General features: G+C 49.3%; 5 protein-coding genes across 5 annotated transcripts; 2 read left to right on the plus strand and 3 right to left on the minus strand.

Moving 5' to 3' along the window:
* Nucleotides 1-147: 147 nt before the first annotated feature.
* On the minus strand, nucleotides 148-2,352 carry HETIRDRAFT_422004 (uncharacterized protein; the record flags this gene model as incomplete). The annotated part of the gene is made up of 13 exons (XM_009553160.1): nucleotides 148-208; nucleotides 272-353; nucleotides 407-458; nucleotides 533-752; nucleotides 819-875; nucleotides 931-1,220; nucleotides 1,282-1,358; nucleotides 1,414-1,480; nucleotides 1,537-1,692; nucleotides 1,749-1,812; nucleotides 1,975-2,122; nucleotides 2,172-2,246; nucleotides 2,295-2,352. 13 exons carry the CDS (start codon nucleotides 2,350-2,352, stop codon nucleotides 148-150), a joined length of 1,407 nt encoding a protein of 468 aa, XP_009551455.1.
* Nucleotides 2,353-2,933: 581 nt separating this feature from the next.
* On the minus strand, nucleotides 2,934-5,113 carry HETIRDRAFT_411917 (uncharacterized protein). The gene is made up of 3 exons (XM_009553161.1): nucleotides 4,907-5,113; nucleotides 3,042-3,495; nucleotides 2,934-2,992 (listed from the first exon to the last, which is right to left on the minus strand). The coding sequence occupies exons 1-2, from the start codon at nucleotides 5,029-5,031 to the stop codon at nucleotides 3,054-3,056; spliced, it is 567 nt and encodes a 188-aa protein (XP_009551456.1). The 5' UTR covers nucleotides 5,032-5,113; the 3' UTR covers nucleotides 2,934-2,992; nucleotides 3,042-3,053.
* Nucleotides 5,114-6,108: 995 nt separating this feature from the next.
* HETIRDRAFT_328602 (uncharacterized protein) lies at nucleotides 6,109-6,312 on the minus strand (the record flags this gene model as incomplete). Its single annotated transcript, XM_009553162.1, has 1 exon — nucleotides 6,109-6,312. The coding sequence occupies one exon, from the start codon at nucleotides 6,310-6,312 to the stop codon at nucleotides 6,109-6,111; it is 204 nt and encodes a 67-aa protein (XP_009551457.1).
* A 1,512-nt stretch (nucleotides 6,313-7,824) lies between these two features.
* On the plus strand, nucleotides 7,825-11,890 carry HETIRDRAFT_118833 (uncharacterized protein; the record flags this gene model as incomplete). The annotated part of the gene is made up of 7 exons (XM_009553163.1): nucleotides 7,825-7,874; nucleotides 7,959-8,268; nucleotides 8,485-8,653; nucleotides 8,705-9,564; nucleotides 9,717-9,879; nucleotides 9,976-10,625; nucleotides 11,873-11,890. 7 exons carry the CDS (start codon nucleotides 7,825-7,827, stop codon nucleotides 11,888-11,890), a joined length of 2,220 nt encoding a protein of 739 aa, XP_009551458.1.
* Nucleotides 11,891-13,589: 1,699 nt separating this feature from the next.
* Nucleotides 13,590-15,029, plus strand: HETIRDRAFT_329249 (uncharacterized protein; the record flags this gene model as incomplete). The annotated part of the gene is made up of 1 exon (XM_009553164.1): nucleotides 13,590-15,029. The coding sequence occupies one exon, from the start codon at nucleotides 13,590-13,592 to the stop codon at nucleotides 15,027-15,029; it is 1,440 nt and encodes a 479-aa protein (XP_009551459.1).
* Nucleotides 15,030-16,754: the final 1,725 nt, after the last annotated feature.

The raw sequence follows: 16,754 nt of genomic DNA on the forward strand, positions 1-16,754 counted from the left end.
GGAACGTTGATTACAGCAATGTGTTGCCCTCACGCTGGAAACCTGATCGACGTTGCGGCGATATATTTTGTTCGTGAATACGGAGGGTGAGACATCAAAATGTCAATCTCTTGCACATTTTCTTCGGGGTTCAGTCTATAGGAGTCTCTATTCGACCACCGCGTAGAACTTCAGCTCTTTCCCATCTTCCAGCCAACTCGCCGGTGTGCTTTTCGAAAGAGCGGTACGGTCAGTTGTGGAGGTAGAACCACTGGACAATGAGATGCCGCACCTGTCCGGGTTTACAGCTGATCCACCCATGCGGACGAGGCCCAAGCGACCCGTCTCTCCGGTGGCATTCTTGTACGCACAACCTGGACTAGGCCATCAGCAGCTAGATGTGGAGGACAGGTAGAGCCATGCTTACAGTACGGTGATATGGTGCCTATAGGTCTCAGGATAAGCGCGAGGCGGTCTCCCTAAACAGCCAGAACATTTGTTTTTGTAAGAACACGCTCGCGGTAAAGCTGTATGAGTGCTGTCTATCGCGTACCTTTTGGACGGCGACGTTCGGTCGGAGGACGTAGTTCTCTAGTGCCCAACTCGTGTTCGTTGCCAGGTATGTGCCGTTAGCGAGCCAGTTCCAGTTGTTCATGGGGTTGTTTGGGAACACCGCCCTCGAGGGGCTTATCGGACCCGCATAGTCCGCCGAATCGTGGAGGTCGCTGTCATTCTGGAAGGAGAACAGCTGCACTGAAAGGCCGCCGTCAGAGCTATCCAATCCAGGGTTAAAAGCTAATTTAGTGAGAACGGCGGAGTGACAGGAGCGGTTCACTGACTGATATTGACCGATGTTGAAGCCGACTTCCGACAGGCTTCCAGACTGATTGACCGTCCTGCAAATGGAATGAGAATCGCCCTGGACTCAGCACACGGGACGGGGAATCATACCACGCTTGTATACGTGCCCCACTCTGCCAATTGTTCAAAGGCGGGAGATCGCAAGCGTAGTCGAAGCTAGTCATCCCCGATGTAGCATCGATATTGCGGGTCTGGTTCGGAGAGGAAGACTTGCCGTTTCCGACGACGACGTCAAGGTCGAAGGAGTCTGGGCAGGTCAGATTCCTGATTGTTCTGTTCCCGACGCTGACAGGCTCCAGATGCAGCGGCGCTCTTCCTTGATTCGTGCTTATAGCAAACCACAAGTCGGAAATGTATACGATATGTTGCCCACCCGCCGGCTATGGATGTTGATGGTATGTCTCCAGGCAAAATTATCTAGTCAGGGAACAATGAACTCACATTAGGTATCTGCGTGAGGAAACTGGACTGTCCGCCACAGCTATCTTCCGAGATATAGTGTCGCTTGCTCCACGGACCTAAGATACATGCATGAGAAATGAACAGGATATTTCGGAAACAAATATGAATGACCAAAGGGTGTGCTTGCTGTCACGAAGGAGGTGTCGGTTGAGTTGCAATAGCCGCACAGCGAACCGAACTAGCGCACAAAAAGCACTCTGATAGGCTTTCGTGAGCGGGTGCTCGAGAGCTTACCATCCAATACCACACATCATCGACGATGGTGAGACCGTGTGCTTCAATCAACGAGACAGGAAGGACTGTCGCGATGCCTGTTCCGTTGAGCCAGTCGTCTGTCAGCTTCTCAAGCGTGGCGTTGCCAAAGATGCCCGGCGAGTACGCTATCCAGACCTATCGCGAGAAGGGTAGATTTTTAGCTGCACGTTGAAGTGGTGAGCGACACTTACGGTGGAATTTTCATCTTGTTGAACAGCGAAATCACCGATTGTTTTTGCTATTGTATAGCCATAACTGGCAAACTCGAAAGGTCCAGTAGATGAATTCGAAGTGAATATGGCAAGGTTCGTCTCGGCTGTTATGGCAATGTCGTTGAAGAACAAGTATTATGTCGATGTCCTAAGGAGAGACCATATCAACATCCATGATTGATTTTGAAACCCAGACGATACGCACGCGTTTCGGTACTCGACTTTAGGAAGAAAGCCTAGGTTAGGATACTTTTCCTTATCGTACGCATAGCCTTCATAAGTCCCTGACACCAGATCCGGGCTGCTGTATACTTTGATTCCACAGAAATTGTCTTTGGAAGTCGGGACTGGGTCTGATGCAAGCTCAAGATTGTGCAGAACGAACGGACACGGGATACTCACTCATCCAGCGAAACCCGCAGTCGTAAGAAGTGCCATAGAGGACGTATTGCCCGTCAAAATATTGTATGTGTCCGTCTCTCATCGGTTAGTGAATGAAAAGCGAACAAGAACGACACAGCTTACCATGGGCGTCAAGTGAACTTAGGACAAGGTTTTTCAGCGTCTGAATAGCTTGCAGCATTTAATGAACGTGCAGGGTCGTGCTCAATTTGCGGCATCTTTCACGCGAAGAGGTTATGTGTCGAGGTAAATTAGGGTGAGTGCTAGATGTAGTTTTTGGTGTTTTTATGGCGGGAGAAAAGAAAAAGGAGGCGCGAGCCTCGAGCGAGCGAGGGTGCGTATGTCGCGGTGGGAAGAGAGAGCCGCGACACACGCCCCTCGCTTCCGCAAAGACAATAGTCTGATCCTTCCCTCGTGCCTCAGTACGTAACACACTCGCAACCTTTGGTCGTGCGAGCAGCAGTCCTCTTCAGAATTTCAGAAATCATCGCACCCGCAGGATCGAGACACTCCCCTCTATACCCCAGATTCCACGCGACCGCGCTGTCGTGCCGAGGCTCAAGACACGCGCCGAGCGCCATTCGGTAACATAAGCAAGTATTGAGAGCAGTTGCGAACAGCCCGAGGCGACATTTATACAAACTTGAGATTGAAATCCATCACGACAGTCAATACAAAGATCCTCAGTACAGAGGCCACAAATCTGCGAGCGAAAGCAGCGACAAAGCACGGTAACGATGACGAAAGAGCGAGAGAGAAGCTTTTATAGTCTGTATGAAGTCGGTCACGAAGACTAAGAACAAACGTCGATAGAGGGAAAGCTATGTATCCTATGAGAGAGGCGACTGCACATAACCGAAGGCCACTCACTGTCAACGCAGTTCAGTAGTACGAAGTGTAGCTCATGTCCCAGTACCACATCGGCGTCGAGTCGAGCTCCATCTCTTTCTGCAGGAACTCAATAATCATCTTCTCGTGTGCCTCCCCGCGGCGCTGCAGTTCCCGCATCGAGTGGTTCGAGTAGAGCGCGAGGAGCCCCTCGTAGTGTACCGAGAACGGCCGACGGTAGTACACCAGGAAACCAGGGATCCTCTCCCTGAACAGCCTGGTGATTCGACCCCACGCGACTATGGGGCTGGTGATGGCTTCATCGGGCGCCCACGAAGCCCGGATGTTGCGCTTTGCCGCATAAGCAAGGAGATGCTCGTGAGTGATACCGAGACCGAAGGAAAGGAGAGCGCCCGTGTGCGTGATTTCTGCATCGAGTTTGGCAGGAAGTTGTTGCATAGGAGGATATTGTTTGATCCATTCTCTAAATTCCTGTCCATGGGATCAAAATGCGTCGAGGCATCGATGAGCAATAAGGACGAAGAACCTGTTGCTGGGCTATGAGCGCGCGCCGAGTCAGGACTGACTTTCCGTCAGCATTCTGCTCGACCTCCTTCGTATAGGCCGACAGGTCTTCCACTTCAATGTCGGGGACGGAGGCTCGTGGTATCAACATCCTCGAGCAAGTGACTGAACCGCACCAACGACGCGAGCACCAAGGTGGAAGCGAGAGTATCTACGCGGGTCCGTGCCGCTGGCATGGTGCAGTGCACGCCGTGGGAAACAGGCTTGTGCTGGTTTTCTCTCTGTTTTTCATCTTGCCTATGTCCCCTCCTCGCCTATATAGTGGCATGAGTGACAATCCATTCGACTCGCCCGAGAGAAACATGTCAGTGAGGCACGTCCTTCCCTCGCAGACAGACCCAGTGCGGAGAGGGCCGGTAATGGTGAGTAGCAGCGACGGGTCAGAAAGCATCCTTTGGTCGTGCGAGCAGGAGTCCTCTTCAGGATTACAGAAATCATCGCACCCGCAGGATCGAGACACTCCCCTCTATACCCCAGATTCCACGCTGTCATGCGCAGGCTCAAGACACGCGCCGAGCGCCACCTGGACACACATGCACGTCTTAACAACAGTCGCGAACAGCCTGAGGTGTCAGTTATGTGAATTTGACATTGAAATCCATCACGACAGTCAATACAAAGATCCTCAGTACAGAGGCCACAAATCTGCGAGCGAAAGCAGCGACAAAGCACGGTAACGATGACGAAAGAGCGAGAGAGAAGCTTTTACAGTCTGTATGAAGTCGGTCACGAAGACTAAGAACAAACGTCGATAGAGGGAAAGCTATGTATCCTATGAGAGAGGCGACTGCACATAAACGAAGGCCACTCACTGTCAACGCAGTTCAGTAGTACGAAGTATAATCCATGTCCCAGTACCACATCGGCGTCGAGTCGAGCTCCATCTCTTTCTGCAGGAACTCGATAATCATCTTCTCGTGTGCCTCCCCGCGGCGCTGCAGTTCCCGCATCGAGTGATTCGAGTAGAGCGCGAGGAGCCCATCGTAGTGTACCGAGAACGGCCGACGGTAGTACACCAGGAAACCAGGCATCCTCTCCATGAACAGCCTGGCAATTCGGCCCCACGCGACTACGGGGCTGGTGATGGCTTCATCGGGCGCCCACGAAGCCCGGATGTTGCGCTTTGCCGCGTAAGCAAGGAGATGCTCGTAAGTGATACCGAGGCCGAAGGAAAGGAGAGCGCCCGTGTGCGTGATTTCTGCATCGAGTTTGGCAGGAAGTTGTTGCATAGGAGGATATTGTTTGATCCATTCTCTCATTTCCTGTTCATGCGGTCAAAATGCGTCGAGGCATCGATGAGCAATGAAGAACGAAGAACCTGTTCCTGGGCTAGGATGGCGCGCCGAGTCAGGACTGACTTTCCGTCAGCATTCTGCTCGACCTCCTCCGTATAGGCCGAAAGGTCTTCCACTTCAATGTCGGGGACAGATGCTCGTGATATCAACATCCTTGAAAGGGTAGGAGCGGATAAGACGGTAGTAAAGCGAGTATTGTGGTTTCTCACACGCGGGCCACCAGCTACTGATTCGAACTTATATACAGAGGCCACCGCACATCACCTAGGGCGCTGTGTAGAACTCCTAATTTTTAACCGGGTTAATAACAGGTGTTAATAACGCGTTATTAACGCGTTATTAACAGGCACATATCGGACCCCTTGGTTTTTAAGGTTAATAACTAATTTCCCAAAATAGCAATATATCTCAAATTTGTTGTTATTCAGTACAATCTCTGTTTCTGAATGATTGTCAAACTCACCTCCTTGTCCGGAGGAGGCCTCCAAGGTGGTGGGGGCAGAAAAGAGGGCATACAGTGCCGTTGTCGTCATCCTAGCACTGTTCTTGTTGGCGGTAGCTGACATGTGACACATGAGTAAAGTATTGTTAGTTGACTGAATTCTGGAGGCATATGAATGATTTTTTGGATTTTATGGATAGTGCCTGAACCTGATCAGGTTGTGGTGTATTATTTACAGAATGTAGGAGCTTGAATGATATCCAACTTGCATCATGGTGGCTTCTCTGGTTCCACCAACTCCACGACCACTTGCTCAAATCATCCTGTCTATGCTCTAGCCATCTAAGCCTCTCCAATTCATTTAGGCTTAGTTTACAGAATGTATAACACTGAGTGAGCTATGAGCCATCATTTTGTTTGCCCATTTTCTCGATATTACTTTCATTTTCCCATGCTCACAATATGTAGTTATTAACACTGGTTATTAACACATTATTAACACCTCCTGGTTAATAACTGGTTAAAAAGCCCTGCAGAGTTCTACACAGTGCCCTAACATTACCGCACATTGCCCCAAATATCCCCTGGGTACATTTGGGAGATATTCGCAATATACCCGGAATCAACCGCAAATATACCCACCTCCCCTCGGGGATATTCAAGGTCAATTCAAGGTAATGTCTTGATATACCTTGAATATACCATGAATATACCTGGGTACTGAGTATATTGTTAAGCCGCTAGGCTTATTTAGTGCGCTTGATGCACTTAAGAGGGGTTCCCTAGGCTAAAGTTGATAGTGATGGTGATGAGCATTCACCTGCACTAGGGTCCAAGGAAGGTATTCAGGAAGCTTTGAGGAGATACTAAACAGTGCTAGACGAGCGCCGAAGACACTGACTATTACTGAATATAGTTGGTCCCCACCCAACCAACCGTAACCCACCAAAGGATGTTTGGCAGCACTTGGGTCAGTTTGCCCATACTTCATGTACTTACCATGACCGCACAGGAAGTGTTACAATAAGTGTTTATGAGATTGGAGCCACATTTGGAAAAACCTCCTCTCTTAATTAAATCTAATTGTTCAAAATACTAATCTAAGCTAATTAGAATGTTTTATTCATAATCAACTTTATGACCAAATTTGAAATTAAGGGGACACTTTCTATATTATTACAGTCCTATTGAAATTTACAACCTAATTACAATTTTACATATCCCAAATCCAAATTATATGAGTGCTACAATTTTATTTTTACTGTATTCTTTATTTTCTATTGATTTACTATATTATTTTCTAGTGTCTAAATTCAAATATTAAAAGCCCTGATTTTTAGGATATTTATTGAACCTTTTATATATAGAATAAACAAGAGATAAATGTGTAAGAAAATCAGGAATGTTGAGATTGCCTTATTTATATCAACATATTTAAGTTACCAGGTAAATAGTTTAGACCTTGTGGCTTAGTGGTTTAGAGTACTAGTCTAGAGTGTGTAGGCATAAGGTTGTTGGTTTAATTCTGGTCATGGGCAAGTTTACTATAAAGTGTGACTTTAGTTTGATTAGTAAGCTCTATATAGACTCTATGATTGGAGATATAGTAGTAGTAGGGAAACCATGGAACTGGGTTGGTTGATATTTTTCCAAAAATCCATATAATGAATTAGCTTTTATAATTTTAGAATTAGAGGGGGGGTTAGCTAAAAATCCTTAATAGTATATAGCTATATTTATGCTTAACTATGGTTAATTTAGTATGGAGCTTTTCCCTGATGCAGTATTCTGTGTCGGCTGAGGTACTCCGAGAGTCAGTCAGTTCTTATTGCTTATCTTCCTAACTTCCACATAGTTGGTCAAATGTGATCTTGCACCATTACTTGGCCACCCTGGTCATATGTTATGTCTTTTTTATTTTTATTGGCTCACCAACACCTGTTTCTACTACCTACACTTAGGCAATGGATGTTATGATCACGTTCTGTCGGGCCTTAACGGCGGTTTATACCGACACAATCATCACAAATATCAAGTGGCCTCACAAGGTGAGGCGTACAACAAGGTACAGATAGTAACCTTGGTCATCCACTCCCAACGGATCACCTTATTGTTGGTCGAGTATCACGAGCCATATTGCGACGGGCATAGAATGCCGCCTTGCAGGCTACTCACAAACCGGGCAATGAGCTCCTAGTCTTTCCTGGCCGGAAGGAGACGAACAAAGAAGCACAAGAGTAGTCGTTATTGAGAGAGACGACTTAAGAGAATACCTATGGATACATATATGGTATTCTCACGCCCTATTTCCTAAAGTAGTATAAAAGGCCCATAGAGTAGGCTGAGGTTCTTCAGTCTATTCTCTTCGTTCCCCTGTATCTTCACATATAGGGATCTTCATTCTACTGCAGTCTTCCTACTGCAGGCTTCATTGCTATACTGCAATACATCTCTGGCTCCTGTGCTACACGTACAGTCGAGACCATCGTTCCACACATCCTCCATGAGTGACCTAGGGAAGAACCTCCTACTCTTGAGGTTACCGAATGAGCAGTTCGTAACACTAGAATAGACTCTTCTGCCCCTACCTTGCTCGCACTAGCTTGCTGCCACACTCTCTCTCATAACCTTGCTCAGTGGGGATATAGACCCCCATCGAGGAAGTGTTACTGCACACACTCTGGAGCAAGACCTAGGCCAGGAATATCCACCCGGCACTAGACGTATAAATAACCAACTCCGTCACAACAATCGCCCTATCCGGTGCAAAGGGGACTTCTGGGTCTACGAAGACAATAACAGATTCGCCCCTCCGAATTACGATAACTGCTCATACCGAAACGGGTGTTATTACTTCACCCTTGAAGACGGAACAGAAGAAGAGGATATTTGGAACGAAGAAGAGAGCCAGTGGGAACTAGCACCCCAATACAGGGAACCGGCGCCGGTAATCCCCGAAGACTTGGAGCAGGAAGAAACAACCTCACAATCAGACTCCGACTCATCACCAGACCAAACACCGATCAACACCTGAAACCAACCGCTCGCCAACATGTCGGGACAAGCTTCGACTTCCACAGACCCCCCTTCCGCGACAGTGCAACCCGGAAGAGGAAAAGTCAAACTCCCAGACAACTATACAGGCAACCGCATTGAATCCCAGAAATTCATGCTCCAATGCCTCCTTCTTTTCGCAGCAGAATCCGATCGGTACAAGACCGATCAAGACAAGATATCCCTTGTGCTCTCATGCATGAGATATGGCACGGCAGGAGCTTGGGCTGAGAACTTCCTCCTCAAATCAGTAGGAGTGGACCCTCCCACTGATTTAGGTACCTGGAGGGACTTTTTAACAAAGTTCAAACTCTAATTCAGGGAAACAGGCAAGACCGATAAAGCGCGAAGCGCACTCATGGCCTTCTCCCAAGGACAAATGACGGTTGATGAATACTCCAACCAATTCATTCTCATTGCTGCCGATGCCGACATCTCCGACAAGGAGCAAGTCCCTTACTTCCAACGCGGGTTAGACCCGCGCGTCATGGACAAAATATATGACAAGGAAGTTCAACCAAAGGACACCATTCAGGATTGGATTAACACCGCCTGCGAAATAGACGGACGACTCCAAGCTAGATCCGCTCAAAAGGCCATCCTTGCCAACTCCACCTCCTTTCGCAGCGATTATTTGAATCGTTTCCACACTCAACCAGCCGTCCGTTATAACTCCACAACTGCCCCTCGCAGAATGAACAACCAGGTGGTTGACATGGACATCGACACTACCAGGAAGCGTAACGCCGAAAGTCAAAAGAGAAAATTTGACGGCAAGCGAACCACCTCTTGTTCAAATTGTGGAAAGTTAGGGCACTCTGGCGCTAACTGCTGGTCGGCCTGTAGAAGCGTTCAACCAGTTCAAGGAAACTCGAAGAGACGCTTGGGTACGACAGGGAGAAGAAACCACGTGGTCGATTTGGAAGGAGAAGACGACGCACCCGCTATGGGAGACCAAGCGGGAATATATCGAGGAGTGGAGACAGAGGATGTTCCTCGCAACGACCAGCGGGTACCACAACCTGGTCCTTCGATGGAACGTCTTTACTCTGCCCCATCTGGACGACCCCAAAAAGACCATGGGCAACGCGTTATGTTACCTGACGGACGACAGGGAGACGGAAGCATCAGTCATTCTGCTCGGATCGGAGCAGTGCTAGGAGAACTAGGAGAAGATGAAGCCAGAGAAGTAATCTTGGGACACGTGGAACATTTTTCCTGACCTCTCCCTCACCAGCGAAGGAGAGAGGTCAAGGAAGACCCGAGTTTGACGCCAACACATGTATTCATATCGGAGCAATGAATGATCGTATCATCACCCCCATACGCCTAAACGTGAAGGTATCAAACAGGGATCAATACGCTGGAGCAAAGGCGACCATCGACTCAGCATGCGAAGGGGTTATAGTAAACGAGACATGGGTCAAGAGACATCGTTTCCCCACCTATACACTCAACAACCCCATTCGCGTCCGGAACGTCGATGACACCATTAATAAAGCAGGTCTCATCTGATCCGCCTTGGATGTGAACCTCACCATTTGGGACATCCGTGGACGAACGCATATTGAGCGCATCCAGATGTTTATCTCCAACCTAGGAAAAGACGACCTCATCCTAGGAACAGATTGGTTGAAATACCACGATCCCTCCATCGAGTGGAGGCGACGTGAAGTGCACTTTGATTGGTGCCCCCAGAAATGCCAACAACCACATGGGTTCACTAGGGCAAGGGAAGAACCGCAAAACAATAAGTGGTTGTCAGATGTGGAGCCACGGCACAAACCACACATTAGCGAGTGCGAAAAACAGCGCCTAGAACATCTCCGAAGACTATCGGAAGATGTCGGACTCCGCGATCATAGCGGAACGTTTGGTGTCCAATTACGAGCATACCTCAAAAGGAAATGGCTCCTACGGGACATAAGGAAATACGCAGAAGAGAAACGGAAGGCTCAAGCCAAACCACCTCTTTCACCAAACGGGGGAGAACCTGATCTCCCACACAAAAACTCAGGAAAACAGGCCATAGAGGAACCAGTTATTCGGAAACTGGCTCCCGAACCGTCAGGATTTGCCAGCTTCGACCAGGACTTGGAGGACGAAATCGTCGTCACCAATCTAAAGGAAAGAGTCCCCAAGGCGCATCACGAATTTTTGGACATCTTTAGCGAACGAAAGTCGCAGCGACTCCCAGAGCACACTTACTGGGACCACGCCATAGACCTGAAACCGACTTTCAAACCTCAAGTACCAAAAATCTACGCCCTGAGCCCCGAGAAACATGATGAACTAGGGAAATTCATCAAGGAACACCTCACTCGGGGGACCATCCGTCGATCCACCTCACAAATGGCAGCCCCATTTTTCTTTATAGGAAAGAAAGATGGAAAACTGCGCCCGGTACAGGACTATCGCCATTTGAACTCGTACACCATCCCAAATGTGTGCCCCCTTCCATTAATCCAAGAACTATTGGACGTGATCAAAGGGGCCACCATTTTCAGCAAATTGGATGTACGATGGGGATACAACAATATACGAATCAAGAAGGGCGACGAGTGGAAGGCAGCTTTCATCACTCCGCTGGGCTCTTACAAACCCACGGTGATGTTCTTCGGCCTTACCAACTCACCAGCCACCTTCCAAGCCATGATGAACATGATCTTCAGAGAGCTCATCACGGCCCGCAAAATAACCGTATATATGGACGACATCCTCATCTTTTCCAAAAACATGGCGGAACACATCCAGGTCCTGAACCAAGTTTTCCAGATCTTGCGCGACAACGACCTCTATCTGAAGCCAGAAAAATGCGAGTTTTATAAAGAAAAACTCCAATATCTGGGATATACAATTTCAAAAGACCACGTCGCAATGGAAGACTCAAAAGTGGACGCTATACAAGATTGGCCAGTCCCACGCACCGTCCGAGACATTCGCTCCTTTTTAGGTCTAGGAAACTTTTACAGGCGTTTCATCGATAAGTTCTCCCTTATCGCACGACCTCTGCACGACCTCACCAAAAAGGATGCAAAATGGAACTGGACTTCGAAGTGCCAGGAAGCCTTTGAACGATTAAAAAGGGCATTTATCAGCAAACCCGTTCTGAATTACCCGGACCCCATGCATCCATATCGACTAGTAACGGACGCCTCACTAATCGCTTACGGAGCCACCCTCCTGCAAGAAGGAAAAGATGGTGACTGGCACCCAGTCGCATTCCTTTCCAGGTCATTTTCACCAGCAGAACAGAATTACGACGTCCACGATCGCGAACTCCTGGCCATCATAAAAGCGTTGGAACACTGGAATCACTACCTCGAAGGTGCACGACACCCATTCAAGATCTGGACAGATCACAAGAATCTGGAACACTTCCAAATGGCGCGAGATCTCTCACGACGACACGCCCGTTGGAGCCTTTATTTGGGCAGATTCGACTTCACACTCAGCTATAAAGCGGGATCAACAAATCATTCCGATGCTCTGTCCAGGCGTCCAGATCTAAGTGAGGGGGTGGAATCTGACAATAAAGCTCAAATTTTGCTCCCGGCCAACCTTTTTAACAAATCCGACGAAACGCTGGTGGAACCGTCCCCAATACGGCATATTAAGTCCACGGAAATCACATCCTCAGACCTCATCTCCCTCATCCGACTCTCAAAATCGGAACATGATGGCCTAACAAAAGTAGCCCTCGCCAAACTCTTGCGAGTAGGACCACAAGGAATGAGAGGATTACTGGGACACTGGACACACGAAGACGGAATCACCAGACGAAACGGCCACATATGCGTCCCAAAAGATGATGTCATATGAAGACTCATTGTCAAAACGCATCACGACGCACTCACAACAGGACATCCAGGGAGAGCCAAAACACTGGAAATGGTGCAACGACACTATTGGTGGCAAAACATGACAAAGTTCGTTCATGAATATGTGGATGGATGTGCGGTATGTCAATCGACCAAAAATTTGACACACAAGACGCACCCTCCTATCCACCCTTTGGAAACTACCAACGTTCCGTGGCGCTTCATCTCGACAGACTTCGTCACGGACCTACCCGAAAGCAAGGGTTTCGACTCAATTAACGTGGTAGTGGACCAAGGTCTGTCCAAAGGCATAGTCATCACCCCATGCAAGAAAACGATCACGGCAGAAGAAACAACCGTGCTTTTCCAGAACAACGTTTTCAATCGACATGGGTTGCCGACCAAAATAGTATCCAATCGTGGCCCTCAATTTGCGGCCAAGTTCACCCGAGAACTCTGGAAACGGCTAGGAATCACCGCTGCTCTCAGCACGGCTTATCATCCCCAGACGGACGGAGAAACAGAACGAGTAAACCAGGAGATTGAACAATTCCTGAGAACGTTCTGCAATTACCACCAAGATAACTGGGTGGACCTTTTGCCGTTTGCCGAATTCTCGCACAACACGCGGAAACACTCAGCTACCGGAAAATCTCCTTTCGAAGTGCTATACGGGTTCAATCCCCCTTATTCAGCCGACACTGCGCTGGAGACAAAGGTACCTGCGGTAGCTGAACGCATTAAGGTGATCACAGAAGTCCAGGAAGAAGCCGCAGCCAGCCTACAAATAGCCAGCAATTACGCCAAAGACCGGGATCTCCACAGGAAACTCCCTCAGTGGAAAGAAGGAGACCAAGTATGGCTAGAAGGAACCCATATCCGGACGACCCATCCAAAGTTCAAGCTCGCTCCTAGGAGGTATGGACCCTTCAAAATATTGGCGAAAGTAGGAACCCTGGCATACAGACTTCAAATTCCCCAACACTGGAGGATCCACCCGGTGTTCCACGCCGCAACGCTAACCAAGTATAGGGAAACCGAGGCACACGGAGAAAACTTCGCAAGACCATTGCCGGAGGTACTAAACGATGAAGAACACTACGAAGTAGAAATGATCGTGGACTCAAGGAAACAAGGACGGGGAACCAAATATTTGGTCAAGTGGATGGGATATCCCGAGGCAGATAACACCTGGGAACCCTACACTCTCCTAAAAGGGACAGCGGAAGAAGCTATGAAGGAGTTCCATGACCAATACCCTGATAAACCTCGTCCGGGAGCACCCTGAAAAGCGGAAGGAAAAGTCTATAAAAGAGCGTCCGAAGAGCTCTAAACGAACCATCCTCCCACATCTTCTCCCACTTTTCTCTCAAGCTCCCTCTCCTTCACTCAAATGCTCCTTCACGAAGACCACGATGCTTCATCACCATCCAGAAACTCCTCCCCCGATGTCGTCCTTATGGTGTCCAATCCAGACATCGGACGAGTGGATAGAGGAACCAGTCCTCACCCAAGCAATGCTGGACGAATTGATAGAGGAACCAGCCCTCACCATCCAGAGCCCGCCGTCGTCACCCTCACTCCACACCTCAATAACTTCTCAGATGACGACGCCGAGGACTACGCCAAGTTCAAAGAAAGGGAAAGAACTCGCCGACCGTCATCCCAGGGGCCCCCACGAGATGCATCACGGAATGAAAACCCTGATGACAGAAACCCACCGGGCTCTGACGAAGTACCAATGGGAGTTCCACCTCCTGCTACAATCGCGGCGAACGTTGGAGCTGCAGGCCCCTCGGGACTACGAGCAAGAACAGCAGCTCAACTCCCAAGCCATGGAGAAATTAACTCGATACCAGTTATACAGGGAGCTACACCTCCGCCAGTACCAACTGGTGGACAGATTCCCCGCTCCATGGGAAGAACTACCCTTGGTACAAATCCTCACGCCGGAGAATTGGAGCGACACGCGGACGCGCTCCTCCAGCAAAGCACTATCTCCGCGGTAATACAAATGGCCACAGCCATGGCCCTACAACGACTTGCTAACTTCGCTGCAGGGCAACCCGGGAATGAGCATAGCGACATACCTCGACGACTGGCTAGTGCCAGTCTCCAGATCAGAGGACTCGCCCTCCAAACAGACCCTGACACCGCCTCTTGGTATGAACATAACGACGGACGACCACGAGCTCTCCTCATCCATCCCGACGAATTCTCCCAGTATGTCAACAGAGAGCTCCTTCCAGCTCTCCTCTTCACTGGAGAACTGGGTGCCGTCCAACCAAGTAGGACCGACCCTTTCCGCGTTGTCGTCTGGAATGTACCACGTCCCGGAGAACGTCCCACGGCTGTACCAAATCCAAGAAGGGCTCCGCGCACGGTCGTGGAACGCCCTCCACCGAGGCCACGGGAAAGTCGCCCAACACATAGCAATCCCATGACGTCCCCCTCTCACCGGGTACGAAATCTTCCCTTATCCCATGGGGGTACCGACGAAGAGGAACCACCCGTCTATCGAAGAAACGAGGGAAGAAGAAGTCGAGGAACCCAGGCAACCCTCCGCCGCGGAACAACTACTGGCGGGGGTGTTCGACACCGGCCTGGAACGCCTCCTCCTAGTGCTCGATTTCGTACAGACGAGGGACAGAATAACCGAAGTAGCCGCAGAACTCGCCGCGCTGATTCGGAGGCTAGAAGAAATCGCTCTTGGACTCGATCCGAGCTCGATGCATGGGATGCTTTAGATGACCCGGGAAACTACGACGACGCCGATCCGTATTATCGGCCTGATGAAGGAGGCGATGGGTACCAAGGACCCTATGACTACTAGAGAGGGGCAGTCGCGGAGCGAGAAAGGGGGTAAGGAAGTTGAGGAACTCCTACCCCTACTAGGGTCCGAAATGACCTTAAACTATTGTTCGTCCGCAACGACGTAAAACTAGGATCATCCCTCAAGACGTTAAACTGTACGACCTCGTCCGAAAAAGACGTTAAACTACCCCGCGTCCGGAATGACGTCTAAACTATCGGACCTGCATGTCTTAAAACTGTGAAAAGATAAGAAGGCAGGGGAAGTACCTGACCATTTAGTCCTAGGTTCAAATGATGGTACGAATCAAGGACAACAGCGGGCATAATTCCACGTATGACCTACGGCGGAACCTTTCACATCCTCGCTGTCAAGGAGTTAATCTGACAGATGCATCGAGCGTCCCATTTGGATCCTCAGTTTTACAGGGTTTTTTCCGCATTAAGGGAACCCTCTACATGACATATACTCTACTCGTAGGTGTCGACAAGCCGGCTCTTCGCCTTGGTACAGCGAAGTGCCCATACATAACCGGTTGCAAGTCCGAGTCAAGAAATTATGATGCACAACTCGTTAAGTGAACCCTCACAGTCAAGGTCTGACTGGTGTTTTGGGACGTCCCACTTTGGATCTCCCGTTTTACAGGATCGTTTCCGCATTAGGGGATCCTACAGCTGGCGCATGAGATGATGTAGAGAGCGGGCCGCCTCTACTTCACAAGTCTTCCTAATTGATGCGAGGCCACAAAATACATCCGGAACGATGTAAAACTACCAAAGGCTTGGTCCGCAATGACTATAAACTACTAGGGTCCGCAATGACGTTAAACTAGTCTTCGTCCGAAATGACGAAAAACTATCCTCGTCCGAAATGACGAAAAACTATCCTCGTCCGAGATGACATAAAACTACCATTGACCCAAGGAGCGTGGTTGCATTCTGGTGAAGCACGGATTTTCGGGAGGATCCGCGTCGCAGAACCCTGCCTATAAGAGGTCGAAGCGCTTCCGATATTCACTCGCTTTTCGGTAAAAGAATATCGGGTCGACTTGGTTCAAATCCAAGCGAGGGGTCTGAGGACATGGAAGAGCAAGCATCTCTTCATGGAGCGCTCAGTCTAGTCCTGGAGTCGAAGTACAAGAAATTCCACTCCAAGACCTAGTCAGGAGGCAACTAGGACACGTGCCTCGAGTCGAAGATCTAGTAGGAAGGGACTAGATCCAGCGACTCTCGTCTGGCCCACATAGCGGAAGGACGACAAGAGCGGGCCACTCACAAAGTCTATTCCGCCACAATCGTCCGCAACGACGTAAAACTAGGTCTCGTCCGCAACGACGATAAACTACGAAGCGTCCGGGATGACGTTAAACTAAGCATTGTTTTTCCACAATATTTGTGGCGAAACAACGTCCGCAACGACGGTAAACTACGGGCATCCGAAACGATGTAAAACTACTGTCCCTTCGTTCTAGGGATCTTAGGATGTGTCTCAAGATTGGGATGTCTCCTAGTCCGAAATGACGATAAACTATTTGTCCCTTTAAGCACAGGGATCGTGCGTGGTGGAAATCAAGGTTATCCCCACGCGTCCGAAACAACGCTAAACTACTTGTCCCTTCAAGTATAGGGATCGTGCGTGGCGATCTTGACAAGATACCGCGCGTCCGCGACGACGTTAAACTAGTGCCCCTGGACCTAGGGGTTGTCATTGATGTCCAATCCCCTGGACACCAATGCGTCCGCAATG

Source organism: Heterobasidion irregulare (assembly GCF_000320585.1).
Source record: "Heterobasidion irregulare TC 32-1 unplaced genomic scaffold scaffold_11, whole genome shotgun sequence".
NCBI classification, from domain to species: Eukaryota; Fungi; Basidiomycota; class Agaricomycetes; order Russulales; family Bondarzewiaceae; genus Heterobasidion; species Heterobasidion irregulare.